Consider the following 26032-nt stretch of genomic DNA (forward strand, 5'->3'; position numbering starts at 1 on the left):
TGAATCTGAGACAGAATACTTGTAAAGATGGATGTTCTCTGCTGTCTGAAACACAGCGAGCAGGCATAAAGGATTCCACTGCGGCAACTCGGGTCGAGCGCCATGCTCCGTCACGCATTTTCATAACCGCTCTGAACACACACGATAAGCATCAGGAAAAAACCTACAGAGCAGGCCGAAAGCAGGCTTCAGCTGTGAGGTAAGAAAAGATCGAAGAGGAGGAATTGCAGCTGTGAATACACAGAGACGATCTCTCGGATATCATCGCTGTGCCCTTAAACCTTTCGCTTCAAGTGCCTGACACTCAGAGGCTTCCAGCTTTCAAAATGAGAAAAGGGAGCACCATGAATAAAAAGAGAGGCCTGCTCACCAGAGTGCAGCGAGTAGCTGATGTGGGCGTTGCTTCCCACGTCCTTGTCTAGGGCCTTGACCCGGAGGACCTCGGTGCCCGCGTGGGCCAGGTTAGAGACACCGACCTCATAGCGAGGGCTGAGGAAAGCCGGTGAGTGGTCGTTGCAGTCCTCCACGTGAACCACCACCTTTGCAAAGTTCCTCTTCACTGGTATTCCCTGGTCACGCACCTGCGGACGAGCGAGGAGATAATGAACTGCTGGAGGAACAAAGAAACTGAAGGGTTGAATAAAGACAAATAAAAGTCTTACTTTACTGTTCTGATCAGACGAAGAGATTATTTTTCATCTTATTATTCTAATTAACATCAGCATTCAAAGTTCACGCTGTTGGACATTATGGAAAAAAACAATCTGAGTTTCTTCTTCCATAAACACGTTTGTGGTAATAAATCAGCAGTTTTCAATACCATGACGGTGAGCGTATGAACGGCGATCTTCTCGTAGTCCAGCTCCTCCGTCATCACCAGCACTCCGCTCTTCGGGTCCAGGTGGAAGAGCTTGGTGCTGTCCGGGTGGAGGCTGCTGTGGATGGAGTAAACCAGCTTGCTGTTGGTGTCACCATCCTGAGCGCTGATCTGTAGGATGTCCTTCCATGGGGAGGTGTCCTCAGGAACCCTCACCTTAAACCCACAGAGAACATTTGGAGGCTGATTACTGCGACCAACAAACAACTGAGAGAAAGAGGACTTCCAAAACATTTTACTGTGAGACTTCATAACCAGCTATTATCGAGTGAATCCAGAGAAGCCTGACATTTTAGTCAGTAGGAACAAATATTCAGCGCAGTGAGAGTTTTTTAAACACACTAAAATAAAATGTAAAGTAAATGCAAGTTGGGCCATCACTGTTGGGCCAAAACCACAGTTTGGATGAAATCATCCAAACTGTGGTTTGGATGAAATTTGGATGAAATTTCATCCAAACTCACAGAATAAGTATTTTAAACACATTTCAAAATGTTCACGTCACTTTCTGACGTCATCATCAGGACTCCAAACGCTAACTGGTTCCAGTATGCTTGAATCTATTCTCATTAAGGCTGGGCCATATTATACTGTTCATGGTAATACCGGTACAATGTTAGGCATCGATAAGAAAATGAAATATCGCGATAGAAGATGGGTAAAACGCGCATATGCAGTGCCTTTGTTTTCATACGCACATGGCCAAAAAAGCATGGCGGCAACGGAGAATGAGAAGGGAGAAAGCGGAAAGCAGTGATGTGAAACTGGTTTGGTGTTTGTCCGTCAGATACACAACAAAGCACAGTTTTTTGTAGAACATGCAAGTGGGCTGTCGTTTCTCTCACCTCGTACAGCGGCTCCAGGAAGACGGGCCGATGCTCATTGATGTTCAGCACCTGGACGTAGACCTGCAGTTGGGACACACAGGGTTTGAGAAAATGGATTCTCAGCATGAACAGTATCAAATGTGAAAGGTCAAGCTTCAAAACGGCTGATCTGTGACAGCCCGCAGGATCTTGAGTTAGATTCTACAGCAACCCTGAGACTGAAAATGAAGGCACAAATGGAGTTGTAGGATGTTTGTATGTGTTGCTGCCACAGCGTGCTGCCATCAGACACGCCGTTTGTTTCCTCTGATGTCAGAAACAGGGAGAAAATGACGTTTGGACGCTTTGATGTATTTGTTTAAGTTCGACTAAACAAGTGGTTTAAACTGTGGTTTCACAAACACAGAAATCTATAAATTCACATGAAAAGTGGCTCGTTGTCTCAGTCCTTTATTTGTCTCATTAAATGAAAAACAGCTGTGAGTTACTGTCACTGTGAGTCAGCCCAGACTCCATTTGTGTGAAGTGCCTCCTTAACAGACAAGGATTATTTTTAGAAGACTAAATGAGACAAACTGGCCCTTTAAATAAACGGCAGACCCAAACTGTTAATTCAGTATCAGCCAAAAGTGTCATGTTCCTCACAAAGTACAGCATCAGGTATCAGAGGGGGCTGTTAAACTGGGTGTTAATGAAATTAAGACCAGGAGTAACAAGGAGACAACCCCCAAAAACACCCACATATGATGTTGGGGTGAATTCTGTAAGCTGATCAATGTGGCTCCTTTGGTTCCTCAGTACAGATATTCAGCAGAAGTTGTTGAGATCTGATGTGTTTCGAAGTGTAACTTTTTAACAGTATACTTTTATAATTATAATGAAACTAAAAACTTTGCAGGCCTAACTGAGCCTAATAATTAGCTGGCCTCATTATCTCTTTCTCGCAAACAGCTTCCAAATGTGTGATGTGAGTGCGATGAGGCAGATTTAGTCTCAGGATTTCCTGACGCTAAACATCAAAATATATAAATATCTAATAGCAGTAAACAGAAAAGACAAAGCTCGTCACTTGTTTCAAACACAGGCAGGTAAAAACAATCGAATTCTCCCCTCCAGCCGTTGGTAATGAGTGGAACAACCTTTATTTTATTCACCATCTCATCTCCTCTGTCCACACACCAACACTAAGTACTGCTGTTATCTGCGCGCTGAAACATCTGTTTATTAGTGAAGAAGAAGACACTTGTGTTCCTAACCTGTGTGATGGCGCTGTGGTGCCCGTCTGTGACCCGCACCGTCAGGTTGTAGATGGAGCGCCGGGCCGCATCGAGCTGGCGGGCGATGGAGAGCCTCCCAGTGTTCTTCTGGATGTCAAAGTCTTTTTCCTCATCCCCACCTGAGAGACGAGAGGGGGACAGGTTTGAGTTATTACCAGTTAGGCTGATTGTGACGGGTTGCCACGGGGATGCTGATTGGCATCGTTAACACAGATTCACTTTGCAATCTGTGTTAACGATGATTTCTGGGGGGGCATTCAGGGTCGGTGCTGCTGCTTTTCATTTACATGTAATTACACATACAGCCAGTTATGAACCATTATGATATCACCATTATGATGACATCATGTGACCCACACTGAGGCAGCGTGCAGAGCGGGTCACTTTCTACTTGAAACAAATGTGTGTCAGACACTCTTGCGCTGGTAAGGCGGGACACACAGACTCATACCAGAGTCCACAGCACAACTCTGTGACGGCTTCTTATTGGCCCACTGAGCCACTCACCTGTCTGCACCACTTGTCCGAGATCTCTGTTTGTTTCCTGTCAACAGCAGCGGTAGATGTTGGATTTGTGGAGGAGCATGCAGTTCGATACTAAACATGTGAACCTCTCCGATGCATCGCTCCCCTTTGATGGTGACCTTTGGTTTGCTTAAACTGAAGCTTGTTTCAAGTTCAAACAGAGCAGAAACTGGTTCGTCTGCTCTCGCGTCCACGCAGGAAAACAGCTGGATGTGCTGCAGTGGCTCATGGTCTGAGGCATGAAATATGATCCACAGAGTTCAGTCTCACTTACAGATAAAGGATTAGAGGCTGAAACACTGTGTGTCTGTTTATAACAAAGATAGGATTGTGAAACCATTTCCTCATCATAATCACGAAGCTAGAAGGATAATGTGTTGCTCAAATAACACCATTCCAAGTATTCCCAGTTGATTACTTTGTAGTATCACCTCTGGTTCGGTAAACAGTAAAAGGAGGGTTCTTATGTGCTTCTCTACTCCACCGCAGCACTCCAAGCTTGCCTCATTCACAGAAGCACTTTGTTCTTTCTATCTAACACTCACATACAACTCAGGGTTCACAATCTCTCCCCAGGATACTTTGGCAGGCAAACTGAAGCAGCCAGGGTTGGAAGCACCAATGAACTAATGCATTGCTGCACCTAATGAGCTGCAGCCAAATCTGAAAACACTAGGTCACCTATTTCTTGAGATATCGTGTCCACAAGACTTTCAGAAAACTTGTCCGAAAACTTTAAACCCATCAAAAAGACTTTTAGTAGGTGTACCTCCACCCATCCACCCTGCGGGCAATGGCAGCACCCTCCCAGGGTAAAAAGGACACAATCAGCTGATTATTGCTGGAACATGACATGGATATATGGCACACTACAGCTGTGACCAATCACAGCTTTCCATCTTTTCATGCACCACGAGAACAGTAAGGGGGCGTCTGTAATTAACCTTCATCTCGCTTCCTCCTGGTGTTCGATGTCACAGATGCATAGCCGATGACAATAGGCTGAAGGGAATAAAATTCCTCTCAGACTGGACTGCTTTCACACCAACACCGTTCAGTTTGAGTATCTCCAGGAGTTATATTTTGCCATTTTTCAGCCTAAGTTCTTCACTGGTATTAATGTCTTTTGGGGCCTCATTCTGTGAGTTGGAGTGAAAAGCTACTAAACTGCACTTCAGTCCCATCTTTATCTTTTGATTTTACAGAGGAACACAGACCAGATATTTAAGGTTTTAACTCTGTATGAACCTTATGAGCTGTAGCATCGATGGTTACTCTGCGGTGAAGAGGAAACTTTAGCGTGTTTGTCCTTCTAATCTGTGCACCTGAATCCCATTGTCCGTGGTTATCCAATGAGTTTTCTTGACTTTTTTTGTCACAAATCACTGAACTATGACACATACAGTGATGTACCTGTGCATTTGCTCACTGAGCCCCTCCCACCATCTGTTTATTGCTCTTTTCATACACTTCCTCCCTTTTATCCTTCCTTCCTTCTCTGTCTCTCTTTCTCAGCAGGTTCTGTGGATGTACGTGAGAAAGGTAAGCCTCATGCCTGCTCAGCCAGATGGTGTTTATTAAGATATCCTCGTTTCACATGCATGCACGCACACACACACACACACACACTGATATTACTGTGTAACATGATGACTGAGGCAGTGCAGTGTTATTTTTGCACTAAGCCTTCGATGTCCTCTTGTTCTTTTTTACTTCTTCATCGCACACACACAGTCTCTCATTGGCGTTTGTTCCTGATCGATAGATAATCGGGTCAAGCAATTCACTTTACTGGTCGTCTCCAGGGAAAAAAAATGATATGATCCCTGCGGACACTGGAGGCTTCTTTAAGAAAAGAAGGACCCACAGAAGAAAAAGAGCTTCATCTCAGGAATTTATCTCCGTCCACATAACCTGTGAATGTCGACCAGGGCAAGGTGCCAGTGGCCAGAAGGCCAAGCTTTTTTTCTAGGATTTTGAGCCCTTATATCTCATTAGTACTGCAGACCTCCCAAATCCCACCCCAGCCCTCCAAGACCAAACTAAAGACTAACTCTGCTCTTGTTCAGACCGATGGATCCATCGGTCTAAACGAATTGAAGCAGTTTCATGTCTGTGACGTAGAGGAGACAAACCAGCGCTGAAACTTCACACGTGCATTCTGGGTAGCATGTCAGACAGGTGAGTAACACCTGAGCTTCTTACATCTGAGCCCTGCCTCTCTGTTCAGAAAGCAAAGATTTAACACCTGACATGCGAATGTCTCTGCGTGTCTTCCTTTCCTGTGTTTCAGGTGTGAAGTGTTGGACAGGTAAGCCTGCTTCTGAACGTCCTGCAGGGCCTCAGTGGTAGTTGATATGTCATCCCTACATCACCATATAAATGTCTGAGTAATGACTGCCTGTGGGCACTGCGGCAGAGCTGCAGGGCGAATCGAGGAGGAAGAGTTAACATGACCGGCAACAGAGGTCCTGCTGCGCTTTCCCCGTCTAACTGTTCCCAGGCACAAATCTGGAAGTTTTCATTTCTCAACTCGGCCGCCAGCTTCCTTGTTCTCCTGATCTGGCCGAGCCGCCGCAGAGGGGGTCAGGTCAGCTACCCCACCAGGAAAAGCTCATTTTCTCACATCTCCTGCTGCACGCCTCGAGTCACTGGCCGAGGGTCAGAAAACGAGGATGGACTGTCTTCACTCCTGCGGCGCCGCAGACATACAGCAAATCAGATTCATGACTTACAGGAGCGCGCAAACACACAGCGAGAGAAGCATCGTTATCGGCACAGTTAAAGCTCAACAGCTCACCAATACGTGACTGTGAGCAGCAGAAGCAAAGGCATCAGTGAGGAGTTCCTCCATTCATGAACATCAACACGCATTAAAATCAGGTGTTTTAAGACCAGAACGAGCTGCGTGTTGCCGATGTTACTGTCACTAAATGAAGCTGTCGCTCTGCCGGCTGTACGTCTTTATTAACGTTCATATTCAGACTTTAAACTAACGTAATCTCACTGCTGCAAACGTCTCAGTTTGTGTACCTGACGTGATCCTGCAGAGAACTGCTGAGCTGTTTGTGCTCTACAGTTTCCTTCATCTCTGCGCACAGCGCTCTGCTTGCTGTAAAACAACCTCCTGCAGACACGTCCTCCCGCCCACACTGTACATCAACTTCAGCCCAAATTATCAGCTGTGCTCAGAAACATGTGGGGCTCAGGGTGAAGACCTGCAGGACAGAGCAAGACCTGAGCTTGTTCTGATGACGTCTGTCACTCCAAAAACAATGAACACTCGTAGCTTAAAGCTTAAAACCACATCAGGAGCAAAGTAGTAAATCACATGTGCAAGATTTATTTCAGACTTAAATCCTGCAAAAGCATCGACAATAAGCCGCTAACAGCTGTGTGAGCACACCTTTAACCTCTAACATGACATGACTGGATTTTTACTGCATATGTGGTTTTCATTCCTCCTAAGCCTGATCAGTGAAACATGTCTTGGGTTAAATGTCACCTTTCGGGATAAACATTTTATAAACTGCTCTGTCTGAACAGAAGCTCGAGCCTCATCCTAACGCACCCGGCTGGGACCCGATCCAGGACCCAGATCTCAGATCAGTGCCCAGTGAACCTGCAGGGTGCCACATCCATCCGCAAACAGCCGGGTTGCATTCCTCGCCTGCTATCCAACATCCCACTGCTGCCGTTTCCACTTGGCCCTTAACACAGCGCGGCGATAGACATCTGATGGGGGGAGGGCAAATCAGAGGAATAAATACCTGATGATATCTGTCTGAGAGAGTCCCATCACATATCAGCACCCATGTGCCAAACAGTAAAATAAGAGAAGAAGATGGAACCCTGCAAACACAGGAGGAGGAGGAGGCACAGGGTGAAGATTATAAAGATGATCAGTTTTTTTTTCAGACAAAATGACTCTTACAATTTGAATTTGTGCGTACAAGCTCCTCCATCACAATAAATGTGAGAATGAGCAGACCCGAGCGCCTCCTCTGGGACGCACAGGGTCACGCCCGGGCTCTGGCTCAGACCGAGCTCGGCGCAGCCAGTCGAGCAGGAGGAAGCTCGGTCTTTCTCTGCACGCGTCGCCCCGCCTGGCAGGAAGCACTTGGCAAAACCCTGATGTGTTTTCCTGCAAGCCTCAAGGGGAACAGCCAGCGATGACTTCCACTTGAATGTGATGTCATGCCTCTCATGGATTTCTGTAAAGCTGTCCGTGGCGGCCTCCTGAGAGGAGGGAGGAGGCAGAGGAGGAAAGGCCAGTTGTCCCTGCAGTGGGGATCTGGCAGGTGATGAGAGGAGCTCTGCTGTGTCCTGCTCACAGAGAGAAACATCCTGCTGATACCGCTGACACCAAGACCTTTTTTTCCTCTCCTTCATCCTTTCCCCCTCTTCAGGCAGCGCCAGCCTTTTGCATTATTTATCCGCTGCTAGTTTTTCTACCTGTTTTCTGAAAGCACTGCAGATTTTTCACTTGTGCACAGACAGAAGCCTGAGATGCCGCCAGGCAAATGTCAGTATGTAACAGCATAATTTCACATGTTTATTCACTGATTACATGACTGACGAATCAGAAAAGGGAGGATGAATCTGTCCTACTGAGTCACATCTAACTCCTGGGATTTTTTAAACAGAAAACACACAGGTTGAATTGAAAGTAAGCTGCTGATTGGTGGAAGTCCAGCACAAAAGGAGGGGGAAAACTGAGAAGCACAGACTTTGTTTGATTTAATCACCAGGAACGTCTTTCTACATTCTGACTTCTGTCCTCACTGCAGCAGCTCATCTGAAGGACCGACGACGTAAACCTGACCCCACACCATCTCTAACACTGGCCCCTGGTGATGACATCCAGCTGCAGTGTCATCACAAACATCTGACAAACACACACACGAGATAAAAGCCATGCCAACACCTCGCCATCTGCTGGAATCATTCATGCAATCTTTGTATTGATCAATGAAATAAACCCTGAACATCGGCGATCAAGAGAAGAGGGAGAAGCTGAAAACATTATCCCACAGATGCCTCGCTCCGGGGTCTCTCATCTCGCTGAGCGAACACAGTTCACGGCTCTGGGACCAGTTCACCATGCCTCAGTTATCAATCAAATGTTTTCACGTAAAAAAAAACACCTGCATCAATTTTCTTTAATTCAATAACGTGACTGTAGTAATAAATGTCGTGACTGGATCTCTTGAGTCAGGTTCGGTTCGACTGTCACTCTGAGTTTTTCAAGCGATGAGCCCGTTTGCTCACTTTTCTGCTCATGCGGGTCGAGTTATGTCGCGTGGGAATGTCGGCCTTTCAGTGAAGCCGACACACTTCTGGGGCACTTCTGGCTGAAGCCGAGCAGGCACATTTAGGAAAATTATATAAATCACCAACATCTAAACATTTCCCTCCTCCGGTGCTCTCGTCCTGCGCGGGCTGCATTATCGTTGGTTGAGCTTAAGAAAATCACACTACTTCAGCTCATCTGGAAACTCATGAGGATTGATTGCAAAATGATGAGACCCTGTTAGCTGTGAGCCACCCTCTCCGAGTCAGCACTCTGGGCTAAGTGGAAATATGGCGAACGTCAAATATCATTTCCTTGGCCGCAGAGTTTAGCGGGAGGAGCGGAGACAGAGAAACTCTGAATCATTACTATGAGCTCAGCCAGCTCTGATGCAGGTGATTCCTCTAATTTGTTTTCTTTGTGGAAGTGGGCATGCTGCAGGCGTGAATGCAAGCAGCACTTCTCCCCATCATTTGTCTTACTTTTGAGGTCATTACAGCCATTTGTGTGACGCTCGGCTTCCATCAAAGGTCAAACCTCAGAGTGTGTGTGTGTGTGTGTGTGTGTGTGTGTGTGTGTGTGTGTGGTTCCACTCACCCACGATATTGAACCACTTCTCCCGATGCGGCTCCGTCAAGATGACGCCCACCATCTGAGCGACGCGGTCTGTTTCTATGACAGCAAAGTTGATGTGTGGCTCGACGAACACGATTGGTTCCGCAGAGGCAGGCGGGAGGGCGATCCACTCGATGTTGAGTCGAGCAGGTGGATGAATAGGACGGGCTGCCCTGGTCTGTAGCTTTAATCTGGAATAAACAGAGAAACTAAACAGGAAGCTGTGACACACCTGCACATCCAGTCCAGCAGGTAACTGCAAACACTTCCAGCTCACGTCCAGATGTTTTCTTCAGATTCACCAAAAATGACGATTACACCGTCACTCATGTCGCCGCGTCAGATGAACTAACAGCTGAAGGCCTGGACTCACTGGTTACCTATGGTAACTATGGTAACAGTCGTGCCACATACAATAACAATCGCATACTGCTTATGTCATTTTGACTCTAGGGGGCGCTCTGACTGAGTCAGGATCAACACATAGATGCTGACAGACTGAAGGTGTTGCACAACGAGCGCATTCTGAAAAATAAAAAAGACATGAAATTCCTAATTTTTGGGACACAAATCGCAAGCGTGTGTAAAAAAAATCCTTAAATAACGACGGTGAAAAAAAGCGATGATGAGATCCTGACATCCTGATTTAAGGATGTCAGAGGTGGAAGCACATCTGAGGAAACGGAATAATCCGTTCAGAGAGCCGACTGAGCCGGAGCAGAGGTAACCTACGATTATTTTACTATTTCCGTATTGTGAGTGCACTTATTGCCAAATGCAGTGGTCTGATTGGTCAGATCTGTTTGCATCACAAAACATCGGAAAAATTGAGCTTGATAAAATAATCATAAACGCAGTAAATTCATCCAATGAGTAAACACTGCGTTAACAACAGGTTTGTAACAGCTTCAGATTCATCAGCCGTATGAAACGTTGACGGGACAAGTAAACTTGCTGTGGTGAAAATTTCTGCAGCACCTACTATGAGAATATTGTAGCTTTCGGGCAAGAAGTCGCCGTGCGATGTGACCTCGCCCGTCACTGGGTCGATTTCAAACTGCTCGTCCACGTTTTCCTGCAGACTGTAGGTTACTGCCGCATTTGGGCCCTCGTCGTTATCCTGAGCGAGTATCCTGCAGACTTCCTGTTTGCCACCGTCGTGACGCCGTTCAGGCAGCTTGACGTCAAAACGTTTTTCCATGAACTTGGGAGGGTTGTCGTTGGCATCTAGAACCTGGATCACAACGGTGGCGGTGGAGCTCAGAGCCGGAGATCCGTTATCTGACACGATAACCTGAAGGTGAAAAAGAGTTGGAGGGTCAACATCAGAATAATAAAAGCACGATTGATCTTTATATTTACTTTGACTTAATTTTAAAGCACTAAATGAATTTCTTGGGGTTTTAAAGCTACGGCAAAGATTGCTGGAGGCGGGGGTATTTTTGTGTTGCTGCTAAGAGTTTTCCTTTATTAGGAGTGGGAGAGGTTGGGGGTGGAGATGTTCTCCATGTGGTCATGCACCTGTCTGTATTTAATCATTAGTTATTATTCATCTCTGGCTCTGTTCCTCAGCTTGTCTTTGTCCCACCTTCCTCCCCTCACACCCAACCCGTCTGACCCTCCCTGAGCCTGGTTCTGTTGGAGGTTTCTTCCTGTTAAAAGGGAGTTTTTCCTTCCTGCTGTCGACAAAGCGCTTGCTCATAGGGGGGTTATCTGCCTGTTGTTGTTTTCTCTGTAGTATCATTACAAAAAAATGGAGAAGCCTGAGAAGGCCGTTGTTCTAATTTGGAGCTCTATACATAAAACTGATTTGAATAGATGATATCAGAAAAAATAAAAATGGTCTCAGATGGAAGGCTCAAATCTCTGAAACTTTGGGTCTGTCCTGAAATGTCACACCAGTTAAGGAAGATTAATTTCCAAGCAGCTGAGATACATTTCTTTTAGTCGGTAGCCAGAAATGTGGTTTGATTTTCTGATGTCGAAATATCTGAACCAGCATCTAAATGTTACCAGTCACATGCCTTTTCTTTCTGCTTTTATCTCATTACACACCTCCGATTGTCCACATAACAACAACATAATTAAATGTAATGACTGTGCACTGATTCCCATTTCTGTGGAAGTTTTAAAGTGGAGCTTCCAACTGAAGTAAAGCTTGTTTCCCTGAGGAAGAATTCCAGTTTTCATGCTCTCAGCCTCATGCACTCTTAGTTACACGGTTCATTTATGCCATGCATTATTTTTTTTAACCATATATATCTTAAATATTTAACATGAGCCAACAACACAAACCAACAGAGACACACTAAAAGATGAACTATTGGCCTTTAAAAAAAATATTGGAAATAAATAAATAATAATGATCACAACACATTCGGACGGGGCAAAAAAACCTTTTTCGCTTTTATTTGTTCATCTGAAAACTTCCTCGAAAAAATCGTTATGTGTGGGGGGTTGTGCTATTTCCTGACTCACAGGTCAGCGATCGACTGAACGATCACTAAAATTATAGCATTAAAAAAAGAGCAGCTTCCACACTGACGTCACGTTTGGTGCTCGTTACCCGTGTCAGTAAAGCAGCGAGCACTGCTGTGTATTCTGGATTTATGGGAACGTCGGCGATTCACAGCAGAGCCGGATTTGTGTTCCTGTTTCTGCATCGATCTGATGGGAAGAGAAAATGTTGTTTATCAGAGTCTCACCTCAATACTGTGCTCCGGTTTATCCTCTCGATCCAAAGCTGAGACAGTGCTGATAACACCTGCAAACACAAACACACACACCAAACACAGGTGCTGTTAGCAGGAAGTGAGAGTGCAGGTTACACATAAACAAACAGAGTTGGGAGTTTTTGTGTGTGTGTGTGTGTGTGTTGTGGCGGTTGGGAATGGAGGCGGGTGTCCCTGAGTAGTAACAGAAGAAAACACATTGTATTTTACAGCTCTTGATGTTGTTTCTGTTGTTTTTGTTTTTGAGGGTCACTCAATGTTTGTTTATGTCGCTATAAAAAATTACAACAAACAGCTAAAAAAAAGATGATGATGATGATGATGGCAGTGTGATGCAGTGCTGAGGTGAAGTCGACCTGAATAAAGACTGATACAGATATCAAACAGGGACAGAGCGAGCGATGAATCGCGTGATAAACTTCTGAAGCAGAGAACGAGCCGCCTTCAACACGACAGAGATCGCATCGAGGAGCTTTGCAAAGGTCGCCTCCTACATGGAGGTCAGGACTTTCTTCTGTTTGTCTAAAAAAAAAAATGCCATCCATTTTTGTTGCATTGTTTAACATCAAGAATAAACTTTCAGAAGACATTAAAAAAACCTCCATTTCCTTCCGCTCTCCACTTCAATGTCGTGGGGGCGGGGGCTGGAGCCCATCCCGCTGCCACCAGGCAAAGGCTGGGGCGTCCGGACCCGATCGTTTTCTCACAGAAACTGGAGCTGTCGGTACTGATGCTGACAGAACAGGAAAAAACTGGAGGCCCATAAACTCAAAATAACCAACAGGAGACAGAAGCATAGAGGGGCTGCTCATAAGGGGAGGGCATCACCTTCAGCATGGCTGGGAGATACGGGAAGCACCTGTGTCACATTACAGGACCAGTGGAATTTACTGTTGAAAGACAAAACCACTATTTTGTCATCCAAAGCCGCTCTACAGTTGGAAATTAGCAATTTGGGTCACCTTACACTCAGAGCACAACACTGACTCATCACTGGGAGGAGGGGTCACTCACAGCCAATCAGATGCTTCTGCCGCATCCGCCTGAGCTCAGTCGGCCTCTGAACTGTGTGACAGGTGATTATCAGACACGGCGAGGGAAACCGCGGCTGACAGTTTGCTGAATCAGCGTGTTTAAGTGTCTGCAGCTGCTGGGAGAAGCGTCCTAGACACACAGCAACAGGCTGTGAAAATACAAGTCTCTGTGTCTCCAACCAAAAGAGGTGTGGGAGCTGCAGACAGAGGAGGGGGTCGTAAGTGCTGCAAAAGAGGCCCCACTGAGCGTCATCGAGTCCTTTTATGACAGAGCAAACAAGTCCTGCTGGGAGGGACAGGTGGGAACGTTAGAAAGTGTGTTCCTGTCATTAGTGCAGACGTGGGAATCACGGCTAAAGCCTCGTCCCTCCCCACCGCCTGTTTTCACTCAGCCATCCAGGACGCCTGTCAAAACCACACGAGGACAAACAGCTGTTTCTGCGTCAGGGGCCGTTCATTCCTTTTTCGCAGGATTCACATCACATTTTTACGTCTCTTCTTTTTTGAATGTGGACTAGTTTCACTTGCTTTTTAATTCAGACATCGCAAATTTCTGAGAACTATTTCAGAAATGCCAATGAGAAAAAAGTTTGAGAATTTTTGTTTGTATGCTACTGAGGGGTAATTAGCAGGTATCTGTGTCTGTGTGATATTCCCACTGAGTCTGTGGATTCAGCTTGATAACAAGGTCGGTGGAGCCTTGGCACTCCAACCTCTCATCCACATACAGTCACTCCTGCCTCCAAAAAGCCAACATGGCAACGGCCAAAACACATTAAGGCTTCAAAGCTCGGCTTTTGGCTACATCCTTCCTTTACACCGTGTATCATTCCCGTCTCGATAGACGTAATAATTCAGTCTCAGGCTCTGAGACTGAGAATGTGCTACCCGAGACAGATTTCATATAAAAGTTGGTCTCAGGGTTTGGACTCTTTTTCATGTAAATTTGTTAAGAGAAAGAAAAATATCATACATCTTGGTGAGTGCTTTGTGTATATCAAGAATATAAAAGACACAATCGCATCATATCACTTTTTGAATCATCAACAGCCTGCAGCCATTTGAGGAATTTGCTGTTGCAAAATGCTAATGAAGTGGGCACATTCCTGACTTGCCTAGCCTTGTCAACAAACAAACACATAATGAAGTGTTCCACAACGAGATGCTTTTTCTCAAAACACGCACGACAATGTTTCATTTGCATTTCTGCATTAAAGCACGAAGCTTCCTCGATTCTTCTCGCCTGAAACGGACACAGCGCTGTGGTCATGAGTCACTTTCATCCTGTCAAGGCACGAGTGGTTTCACCCTCATATTACTAATAGGAGGTTCATTTGTTAACAGTAAGACAAGGTGGGTCATGTTCCAAAGAGGAACAGGTTCCAGGTAACATGATCTCCCTCTGCTTACGCCGTTTTTCTAATCTATATAAGCTAGTACACGATATTTCTTTGATTCTTTGTTGTCAAAGGATTTTAAGGACAGCTCAGTTTGCTGTCTACAAGTAAAAGTCAGAGAGGATGTCAGCACATCCTAAAAGTCTGTTTGATTTAAGCTATGACAGCCTGTGCTCCCACATGGCTCCAGGAGTGTTAGTGAGCACTGAAGGCAGAAGATGAGGTCCCAGTTCGAGTCCAGTTCATCCCGTATGAGCTGAAAGAAGCTGAGGTCAGAGCTCTAGAGGCCACAAACTGGCAACTAGGTTTCCTGTTGATTTGGACTTCAGTGAACCACAAAAACCAGTTGCAGACCTCAAAGTCAAAAAGCATAAAGCCTGTTTAGCTTTTGTTCTGATGTTTACTGGACCTGTGGAAGCTGCGATTTAATGTAAAAACTATTAGCAAGAGCTCCAACAGCACAAATGTGGTCCACAGTAGGGGTGGGTTTTTATAATCGATTTATTGATTAAAATCGATTCTGGCTTGGATAACGTGAAATCGATTCATTAAAATCCTGAATCGATTTTTTAATATAAATTTATTTTGCCCGAAATGCCAGAATCTCAGGTGAAACCTCACAAAATTTCAACAACCACCAAACAGCTAAGACAGTAAATGAGAGCAGGAACACGGATTCTGCACAAAGACTTAAACACACAGCGCGGACCCGCGGATCAGAATCAGTTAGATGTCGCCTTTCTCACAGTCGGGGCTGAAAGCCGACAGCTCGCTGATTCTGATCTGTTGGCGGGTCCGCGCTTTGTGTTCACGCCCTTTATGCGCTGTTTCTAAAGCTGTTAGTTTGATGTCTCTCCAAACAATATTGACCGAACCAGCAGCAAAAGAAGATCCAAACTACGCTTCACATAAACATCGTCATGAATTCACTCTTACTTTTACTGTTTTGCTTCGACCACGATGCACAGCTCTCTCTCTCTGTACTTCAAGAACAGTTTTTCTTCATTATTCGCTTGCTTGTTACGCACAAGTCTGCCGTTGTTTACGGCGCTGTCGGCCGACATTTTTTTTCTTTCCCTTTTACATTCTTCCAAAAAGAAAACCTAATTTCTGCCGTTCAATACTGAACAAATTTAAACTTTTTAAAATTATGCAAAATGCAAAACACTTAGCCGTGTCTCTAATAAAACCGCTGTAACGTCAGAGGTAATGTTCATTTGTTGATTAATGGTTTTCTTTCGTTTTTGATGTACTGCAGAATATTTTTATAAAATCCCAGGCCAGGAAAATCACCTTCATGTTTTTCTGTGTTTTATCCTCAGCTACTTTGACACAAAGGCATCTGCTGTGATGCACAGACTTTTGATAAAGTCTTGCGTGTGTCAGCTTCCTTTTTATAGATACAAAAATATGTAAATGTACTGATCTGAATTATAATATTTCTGACTGTCAAAATTTCCCAGATTCAAATCGAATTGAATCGAATCGAATTAAATCGAATCGTGGATCGAATCGATTTGGGACCTTGTGAATCGGAATTGAATCTATTCTAGAAATCAGTGACGATACCCAGCCCTAGTCCACAGGTCCAGTTCAGGAACTCCAGCTAGCTGAGGAGAAGCCTAGCAGGCAGCTAGCAGCTACAGCCACTTGTGTCACCAGCCACCCGTCAGTCAAAGAGACCACAGCCCTAATAATGCACGTTTATTTTTGCACGTTTATTATCACTGCTGGAGCCTCTGCTAGATGTTAGAGGAACTTCAGGTTTTAGGAGTTTTTTTTACTTTAATTTTTTTTTAGTTTGCAGCACAAGGATAAAAAAAATAAAACTTCGGTCAGTTCTGCAAGAATTTGGGTCAGTGTCAGTCAGCTGTCCTCAGCCTGCAGCCTCAGAATACAAAAAGGTTCACAGAGATTTAATAACCCCTTTTCAGCAAAACACTATTCATCCTGTGCTTCTATGCATGAGTAAATGGATACCAAATACACCTGCATTTATAGAAAAATACTTGTTTGAATGTGACACACTTCCCCGTCTCTGAGCGACATCTCTGTAATCCCTCGGTACACTGGCCTCGGGGCGTGGACAAATAGCATGTTAGAGGACGAGGACAGGGCTTGTAGCGGCTGGTAGCATCACAGCTAATGCTGCGCTCAATAGCTTTAACTTCAAAGTCCTCGCCAGGTGATTCAGCTTCAACTGTCAGCGAGGAAGGCAGAGATGTTTAGGCTTCCTCATTGTTCCCGTCATGCTAACTCAGTTTTTATTTCAGGTCGCACGTGACTGACTCTGTGAGTGACTCTCAGGGAGCTCCCTGTTGTATAGGTATAGGCAGACCTAGCTTCTGCAGCACATACTGCACTCATGCTTGCAACACTGCATTTGCAAGCATGCATATGCTTGTTAGCTTTTCACCCATGAATCAAAATGTAACACGTACAGATATACCAAAACACTCTGCAACAGAGGCCTGCCAGATGTCCTGCACACACAAAGGGAGTTTGAATCAAGATGTAAATCAATTGCAATGAGAGCATGAAGTCTCTTTTTCTGCTTGAGCTGCTCGTGAAATGCTAGAATGACACTGAGCAACTTGATCCAATTACATCCCAGAGTTCCTGTATTTTTGCCTGCACATATGCTGCTCACTGAATGCTTCAATACCATGATTCAGGGGTGAGAAATGTTTAAGTGGGAGGGAGGAGACGTGAGCCAAAGCTGGAAAACTGGAAAATTGCAAGCTCTTTTGTACTATATTCTAATAATAAATTCAATAACAAAATAATTATAGCTGCAATTAAAAACACAATGTCTACCTGTTGGATGGAATAAGTGCTAGGTCTGGAAATTATTTTTCAATCTTATGAAGGTTTAGGAACTTTAAGGGCAGAGTTCAGAGTACTGACCATGTTTTTATTGGTAAGTACTCATAATTAAGGTTAAACACTCTTTGTACAGCTGGGGGCAGTTTGGCCTTTCTCCATGTACTCACGCTTTCTTTCACAGTCCAAAGACATACACCAGGGGTGTCCAACTCCAGTCTTTGTTCTGACACACCTGAATCACATGAATTTGCCAAAATTGATGGCATACTGAAGAGGTAATCCAACCATTTTATTCAGCTGTGTTGGAGTAGGAATGCATCTAAAAGCTGCAGGACAGTAGCTCTCGAGTTGGACACCCCTGACGTTAAATAAACTGTTGAGGTTAAATTGACTGTAGGTGTGAATGTGACTGTGAGAGGGTGTGTGTGTCTCTCTGTGGGACAGACTAGCAAAGTGTCCAGAGTGTATTCTGCCGCTCGCCCTGTGACGCTGCAGCCTTGAATTGGACAAGTTAAAGAAAAAGTCTGGATGGATAAGAAATTTTCCAGGTTAGCTTGCTATTCAAAACTTGGTGTTAAAATGTTGTGCCTCAGTTTGCGACTGAGATAACTCACATGATATCACCTTGTTTTACCTTTCTGAACCAGGAAAACTTTCTGTGACATGTTGAAATTCATCAAGGTCTCCTTTGATTATATTTTTCATTGAAGAGTATTCACCTGTCTTAGGATCGATGTCAAAGTGCAATCGGTGAGATTCCAGCATCTGGAAAGAAAGCTTCCCCTCAGAGGACGTGTCCACATCTGTGGCCGACACCTGGATGATGGATTCGACCGTGTCCACGTTCTCTGGGACAGATGCAAAATACATCGGCTGGGAAAGTTCGGGAGCATTGTCATTAATGTCCAGGACCTCGATGAAGACGTGAGTCCAGGTGATCAGAGGCTCAGTCCCCAGATCGGTGGCGTAGACGGAGAGCCAGTAATGAGGCGCCGTCTCGCGGTCCAGCATCTCTGTCATACGAATCACACCTAAACACACCAACGGTACAGTTAAATCATTGTTGTCTACACTGGTATTCACATGTTTCAAACATGCTGCCCTGCCTCAGGAATGAATCACTTATCCATATAATTTGTTCATGCTTAATAACTGTACAGCCCGGGAGGAACTAGCAGCCACTTGGGCCGTCACTGAGCTTAAGGTGTCTCTTTGCATTCAAAAAAAAATCTGGAAAGGAGCCCAGACGTGGGTTGTGAAATTTTAAGTAATTCCCTGCTCAGCAAAATGTGTGACATATTTGTGTTAGCTTAATATGCTAGAAAAGAGGCCCGCACAGAGACGCTGCAGGGCCTGAACACAATGGAAATGTACTCCTCTGCACAGTGGTCTGAAGAGGCTGTTTAAATGTTGGTGCCCCAAGTGAGAGATAATGAAGCAGCAACGTGGAGATAAAGACATATTTCAGCATAACTCTATTGTCACAGTGAACGCCATTCAGTCTGATTTTATTTGAGTCTTAAGTGCAGCAGCAGGCCAATGGAATACATTGTGATACGCTGCAAGGTCACAGGGTATCCTCTGCAAAGGATATGCTGATGGAAAAATATACAAACTACTTTAACAACCCCAGACGAAGAACTGCTTCTTCAAGCAAGTACACGTCCCGTTCTATCAGAGTGAGCACATGAGCATACAACTGTAAATTCAATGCAGCACGAGGCGTGTCAGAGAGGTGGAACAGACAAATGTTACCAGGCAACACTTGTGTCGTTTAATTTATGCTGCAGTGCTAATTACTGTTTACAGAGCACAACAGTTCTGACCTTTGACCTTTCTACTGGGAACTAGTCTATAATCTTTACCCTTCACTGAAGACACACTCTGCTAAACAGTGCTTCATTTAGCAGGTGGTTAGCTTTGGCTTTCAGTCAGATTGGTTCTTAGCTCCTAAACTTTGTTTCTATATGGAAACCTAGTGTGTTACCAGGTGAGATTTAATGGTGCAACCTTTGGAGAGGACAAAGGCTTTTTCCCAGTCTTTCTGCTAAGCTAAACTATGAGAGCGAGATCAGGCTTCACATCTGACTAAAAATTGCTAACATTGCTTTTCTACTTTTTAGATAAAAACATCACAACAACAAAAATTGAATCACCAAGTGTTAGTTACCTGTTTCCTCATCAATGGTGAACACTCCTAAGCCAGAGCCATCATGGATGTGGTACCTGACAACCCCGTCTCTGCCCAGGTCTTTGTCTGAAGCCGTGAGAGTTACCACAGATGTCCCTACGGCTGAGTCCTCCTTTACCAGAGCTTCATAGACGAACTCTGAGAACACCGGCCGGTGGAGGTTCTCATTGACATCCAGAACCTCGATCTCCACGAAGCATGACGATGACAAGGAGCGAGGGAGGCCGTGGTCGACTGCCCAGACTGTGAGATTGTAAGATGGCCGCCTCTCAAAGTCCAGCTCTCTCTCGAGGGTGAGGGCGCCGGTGGAGGAGTCGAGATGGAAGATCCCACTCTCTGTGTTTTTGAGGTTATAGGTGACAAGGCCTCCACTGCCCAGATCCAAGTCAATGCTGTCCACCCAGACAAGCAGCGTGCCCACAGGAACATCTTCTGGAACTTTTATTTTATGCACTTTGGGCACAAATTTGGGTGGGTTGTCATTTATATCCTGCAAAATCACCACCAGGTTGACAGTGGAGAACAGCTGAGGGCCGACTGTAGCCTGGTCTCTTGCTTCAATCAGGAGATCATGCTTGGGTGAGCTTTCTCGATCCAGTCTACCCGTCACAATCAGCTCTCCGGTGAATTCATCCATCCTGAACATGTCGGTCATTGTCAGGAGGGAATACTGGACTTTACCACTCATATCTGAGTCCAGGTCTGCTGCGCGACATGTAAAAATAACCGAATTCACCTCTTTGTTTTCAGGCACATGGATCACGTACCTGGGCTGATCGAAAACAGGAGGATTGTCATTGACATCCATGACGTTAACGGCAATGAATTTCCACGCAGAAGTTTGCGGTATTCCCAAGTCATAAACAGTGATGTTCAAAATGTAGAACCCCTTTCTCTCTCTGTCAAGTGGACAAACTAGCCAAAGATCACCAGAGAACGTATCAATGGAGAAACAGCCATCTTCATTCCCACTCGAGATGGCGTACACAAGCTTACTATTAAACCCAGAGTCGTTGTCTGTTGCTTTGAACTGAACAATGGTTGAATTTAAAGGATGGTTCTCGACGAGATCAATCGAACTGGGAATGCTTGTGTCAAACTTGGGAGAATGTCGATTGGTGATGTGGATATCTGAGAATGTGTCCTCCTCCTGATTGATTAAAATGGGTTTGATTGACTTGATTAGTTTATCTGTGACCTGTTTGGCAATGCCAGTTTCCTTGCAGTGCAGCGTTCGATCTTCACCTCGGTTAGTAATGGTTATCCTGACAACCGATGCTTCAGAGTGATGCTTCCCATCGGTGGCTACAACTCTCAGAGTGAATGAACCCTGCAGCAGAGGGATAGGTTGTTTCAGGGCAATGACTCCAGTCACAGAGTTGATCCCGAACACTTGGAGCTCGTTCCCTGACTCGATGACATACCTCAGCTGCTGCAGCTCATCTAAATCAATAGCTGACAGCTTGGCGACTTCGTGTCCCACAGGTAAATCCAGAGGTACAGTAACATTGCAGCCCAACTGCTCGAACAGAGGGATGTTATCGTTGATGTTGTTCAGAGTTATTGTCACAGGGCTTTCGCTGACCTGACTGAAGGGGCCGCCGCTGTCCGACGCCCAAACTCTCAGGTGATACCGCCGTTTCATCAGTTCGTAGTCCAAGTGTTCGGAGGTAGAGATGATGCCCGTGAATGGATCTATTGTAAAAGGCAAAGGGCCTGAATTTGCAATCGCGTAAGTGACAAAGCCGTTTTTGCCTTTGTCTTTGTCTGAAGCTGCTACTTTCAACACGCTGCTGCCAACAGGGCTATTTTCATCTAGCGTGGCCTGATAGGATGTCTGTGTGAACTCTGGGCTGTTGTCGTTTTCATCCGTTATCTCCACCACGATGTGAGTTTCAGCTTCACCGTGATTGGCCATTACATCAAACTCATACCGCTCTTTCCTCTCATAATCAAATTTCCCTGTAGTTATGATAATCCCAGTTTTAGGATTGATCTTAAAGTTAGAGGTGTCTGGATTGTTCTTGATACTAAAGGTAACGTTAAAGGGAACTGAGGTGACAGAAACCTTAAGTACATGAGTCTGTGGGGGTGAAAACTCACTCAGAGTCACAATGTAGGTGTCCTCCAAAAATGCCAGTGGGCTGTAATGATAGGCTGGAATGTGGATTTGTGTGATTGGAGAGAGGAAACTTGGCAAGCTCCTGTCTTTAGCTTGCAGTGAAAGATTCAACCCAAAACGAGTCTGAGACCAGATAATCCTCTTTGTAGAGATCACTTGGAAGTCACTGCCCTGCACACCTGAGGGGATTACCTCAAACCACTTGTGGGGATCCCCTCCAATGATATTGAGGGATTCCACTGGCTTAACTCCTTCCTCCACATGGACATTGATATTTATTTTTCCATCTGCAGACACTGTAGCTTCAGGGGGCGGTGTGATAACTGGAGATGCCATGGTCATTTTTTGTATGTTTACAGTGACCCTGGCGACATTCCCAAATTTCTGAACACCGGATATCTTTTTTGTCCTGTCCTCTGCTAATACGGTGAGGTCGTAGTGCTGTGCGCGAGTGTGATTGAGCCTCTTGATGAGGCTCACCGTGCCCGTGAAAGGGTCAACAACAAACGGATGAGCTCTGCTGGTGAACGAATAATAAAACTCAGCATTGCTCCCAATGTCGGCGTCTGTAGCGCTGACTTTGGTGACACTTGACTTTAGAGGAGTGTCCTCCCTGATGGCCACATTGTACGATGCCGGGTAGAAGAGAGGCTTTAAGTCGTTGGTGTCAAGCACCTGGACGAAGACCTTCGTCATTGCCTCAAAGCCAAAAGTGCTTTCCTTTGCCTCCACAGTGAGAGTGTACGAGTCTCGGACCTCCCTGTTGAGGAGAGCCGAGTTGCTGCTGCGCGTCTTGATCCTGAGAAAGCAGAAATTTCCGACTTTGACTGCCTCTGCTTTGAAGAAGCTGTCATCGTCACCTGAGACGATGTTGTACTTGATGTCCCACAGCGGATCTGTCACTTCAATGCCCATCTTCACCTGTGTCTCAACGTACATCCGCGGGGCTGAGTTCTCGTTGATGGCAGCGTTGTAGAGGTGGTGTGTAAACAGCAGAGGAGAACTGCCTTTTCCCAGTCTATAACTACCTTCACATCTTGTCACACATGTGAGGACTGAGGCAAAAACAAGAAGGATTGCTCCTGAAGCTGCCATCATAATCCCCTTTTTGAACATTTTCACATCTGTAAAAAAGACAGAAAAGAGAAGAATAAAAGTCATGTAAGAAAAGCCTTTAGGGAGAGACAACAGCTGCCTGTATCACACGACAAGACATGAAATGTACACTCCAAGCTATTTTGTAAATAGACCAATCACTTCCCTGAAGCTCGAGCACAAAGAGTATAACAGAGAAAGCATATTGACACAACAGCCGAGGGGAGGCTGCGGAGAGGCGTCTCACTCTTGTCCTAACTTGTCTTGACAAAACATAAAACCAGTAAAACGCTGGATTGTTTCAGGCCAACAAGCTTTTTCAGAGAGTTGGCAGCCCAAACGCCCCCTAATCATTTCTCTGAGGCTGAATATCAGCAGCGCAGAGTTGTCCCAATAATCGCCTTCAGTCATTGCAACGATGTGTGGAGGAGTCTACAGTTGTATGACCTGGTAGGTGATGGTGGGTGGCTCAGAGACTGAGAGCACTTATCCGTGGAGGCATGAGTCATTAAACTGCTACACCCATAACCTTTTACAGGGAAGACCTGATCAAAAAGTTAAACAGATAAAACCAACAATCACTACCTGCAGCCCACATTCATGTCCAACTCTACAAAGCTCACATGTGTGTTTTGTCTTTTTTTCTTCCAGTTTAACAGCATCTTTTATTATAAGTTGTTCTGAAAGACAATGCTTTTTAATCAGATTCAATTCATGCGCCAGCTGCAGCAAGAAATAACGGACCTGAGTAACAGACCTACAGTGTCTGTTGGGAGGTTGGAGGCATATGGTGCAGTTATAATTCCTTTTTTTACTTTCTCTTTGACTTCCTGGGAAACTTCAGACTCTAAACCGGGTTAGCCTTAGGGAAAGACAGTGGTTTTAACCTGTTTACACTTTCTGCATAAATGAGTCACAGCAGCAGCAGCTGAACATGTTCTGAAAAGATGGACTTGGACCAAACCTGATGATGATGACAATGATCATGCAAAAAAAAAAATCAAAAGATTTTTACCATTTTTGCTACATTCAGCATTTTGTCCAATGTATTGCTCACAATTTGTTTATACAAACGAAATCATTTAAGGGGGTTAGGATGAAAACATCCCCCTGATGATGTAGAGGCCTAAAACTCAAATCTGATGAAGACATGCATCAAAAATTATTGCTCGGTTAAGGATGTCACTGCCAGTGTTGTCTTACACTTTAAAATTTCTCTTTCAAAATCATAACCCACAATATCCTTCTGAACCTAATCCATGTCTCCATACATCAGCATTGTAGCATAACTCTTCAGCATCTCTGGAATCGCCATATCTACCTATGCTAATGTTTTCCTGTGGTTCATCATGTCCATGTGGTCCAAGCCTCTGATTGATGGCGTGTACACGGCGTGCTGGCAGAAAGATCAACCCCATCAGGACACAAAAAGCTAAAAGTAACTCACAAATGACCTAAAGCCATGAATCACACAACTGCTTTAAAAGTGAAGGTCCCTTTATTCAGAGGAGTGCAAAGAGTCTGATGTGCCCAAGGAATCTGGAAAATAATGAGGATGCCCACATCATGCTAGCTGGAATTGAGAGCAGCTGGAGGTCGAAACACTTGGGTCCTCACTGCATCTCTGACAGTTCATCCAATCATAGGAATCTGGAAGGAACAAACTCCTTTTCCCAAGATCAGAGGTATGAAAAGTTCTCCCTCCTACCTCCGGTTCCTCCACAAAAATAAGCTATTTCAAATAAATATCTTCGCACCTTCACACCAACCATTCGGTTTCAGTTGTCTAAACAAATCTGAACACACAAAAGGGCAAGACAAAAGATGCTTTATTGTGGCAGAAAGTTATGAATACCAGTATCTCACACGATCTCACGCTCATGTGGGTTTAGGAAAACAGCACTCCCGGACGCACTGATGGTTTGGTCCCGAGTCTCCAGGTAGGCTGGCGCTGGAGCTTTCACTGGACGGTGACAGGTATGAGGGGTGTTATCTCCACTCACATGGTGACAGTTGATCAGATTACAAACGCCAACGTCACAGCTTGGATTTCAAAAGAGAGGCAAGGTGTTTTGTAATTTAGCCAGGCTTTCTGCACCATCATTTTTTTCTGGTGCTCACGTCTATTTTGTGACCGGCACATTTTAGATGCACTGCTTCAGGGTTTGACTTGACTTTTTTAGGACACAGATCGATGATCTCTCCACCGAGAATATTTATGCTGCCTGGAAATGTGGACATTTTTACATCTTTATTTTTATAATCACAGTCCAAATGTCTCTTTTCCTGTAAAAGCGTGCTTATAATGTAAAACTGGGAAATATTGTTACGCAAGCGCTAAAACTTACTTACTTAAAACCTGACTTTTTACCTCCTTATTTAAATGGTCTTACCCAGGGGCGATTTTAGCCCATTTTTGGGGGTGCTTCAGCAACCCCAAAATGAATCAAAGCACCCCCAAAGATTTCTTACTTTTTTTGACAATATTTGCTGTTTGTGGGACACACTACTAAAAATATAAAAAGCATACAGTTCGTAATTGAGATGGAACATTTTAACAACAAAAGTATAGATGACCCCTCCCCCCTCCCAAAGTGGTTTGTTCCAGCTCTCCCCTGCTCTGGCTCTAGCGCCGTTGCTGCCAGGGCGATGGTGGCTGAGACGCAGCGGAGCAGACGTGGAAGTGTCTGGCTTAAAACAGGACATGTTAGCTGCCTTTAACCTTCAGTTACTCTTTATATAGTTCGGTAGGAGTCACACCATGTTTCTTTTTAGCTGAAAAACATTACACCAGGTAACCTGCAGTGTTGAAAACGTGTTTTCCGACGATGTTTGCTACCCTACAATCCGTCCTGCTCTGTAGTAAAATCAGCGACATTTGACCGTCCTGTTGCTCCCATTGAAATTTATACAGCCTTTTTAAAATCTAAAACGTAACATTGTCCGCAGCCTACTGTTGTTACCACCGTCCTGTTTTGAATGTAATGAGAGAAACTGGTTATTTTGTCATATGTGCCAATATTGAACCCAAGGTACTAACTAGCTAACTGACTGGATGCCCATTAACCTTATAACTCCTGTTGTGTGTGTGTGTGTGTGTTTGTTTGTGTACAGAGAGACAGCCAGGTTCATAATGGATATGAGGTAGTTTTTTCAAAAACAGGAGCCACATTCAGGTAAAAGTGTAAAATCAAATGATCCATCAATAAAGGATAATGTTG

At 44.8% G+C, this 26032-nt stretch overlaps 1 protein-coding gene across 1 annotated transcript in view; it reads right to left on the minus strand.

Moving 5' to 3' along the window:
* The window catches only part of fat2 (FAT atypical cadherin 2), an 84864-nt gene that overhangs the window by 47071 nt on the left and 11761 nt on the right, over positions 1 to 26032 (minus strand). Inside the window, 10 exon segments of the mRNA XM_040043180.1 lie at positions 371 to 581; positions 821 to 1033; positions 1723 to 1785; positions 2961 to 3100; positions 9397 to 9577; positions 9579 to 9605; positions 10397 to 10708; positions 12120 to 12178; positions 18123 to 18434; positions 19574 to 22840. Coding sequence (XP_039899114.1) covers positions 371 to 581; positions 821 to 1033; positions 1723 to 1785; positions 2961 to 3100; positions 9397 to 9577; positions 9579 to 9605; positions 10397 to 10708; positions 12120 to 12178; positions 18123 to 18434; positions 19574 to 22832 — 4777 coding nt within the window. The 5' untranslated portion in view covers positions 22833 to 22840.

This window comes from Simochromis diagramma, unplaced genomic scaffold (assembly GCF_900408965.1).
Source record: "Simochromis diagramma unplaced genomic scaffold, fSimDia1.1 OVJJ01000433.1, whole genome shotgun sequence".
NCBI lineage: Eukaryota > Metazoa > Chordata > Actinopteri > Cichliformes > Cichlidae > Simochromis > Simochromis diagramma.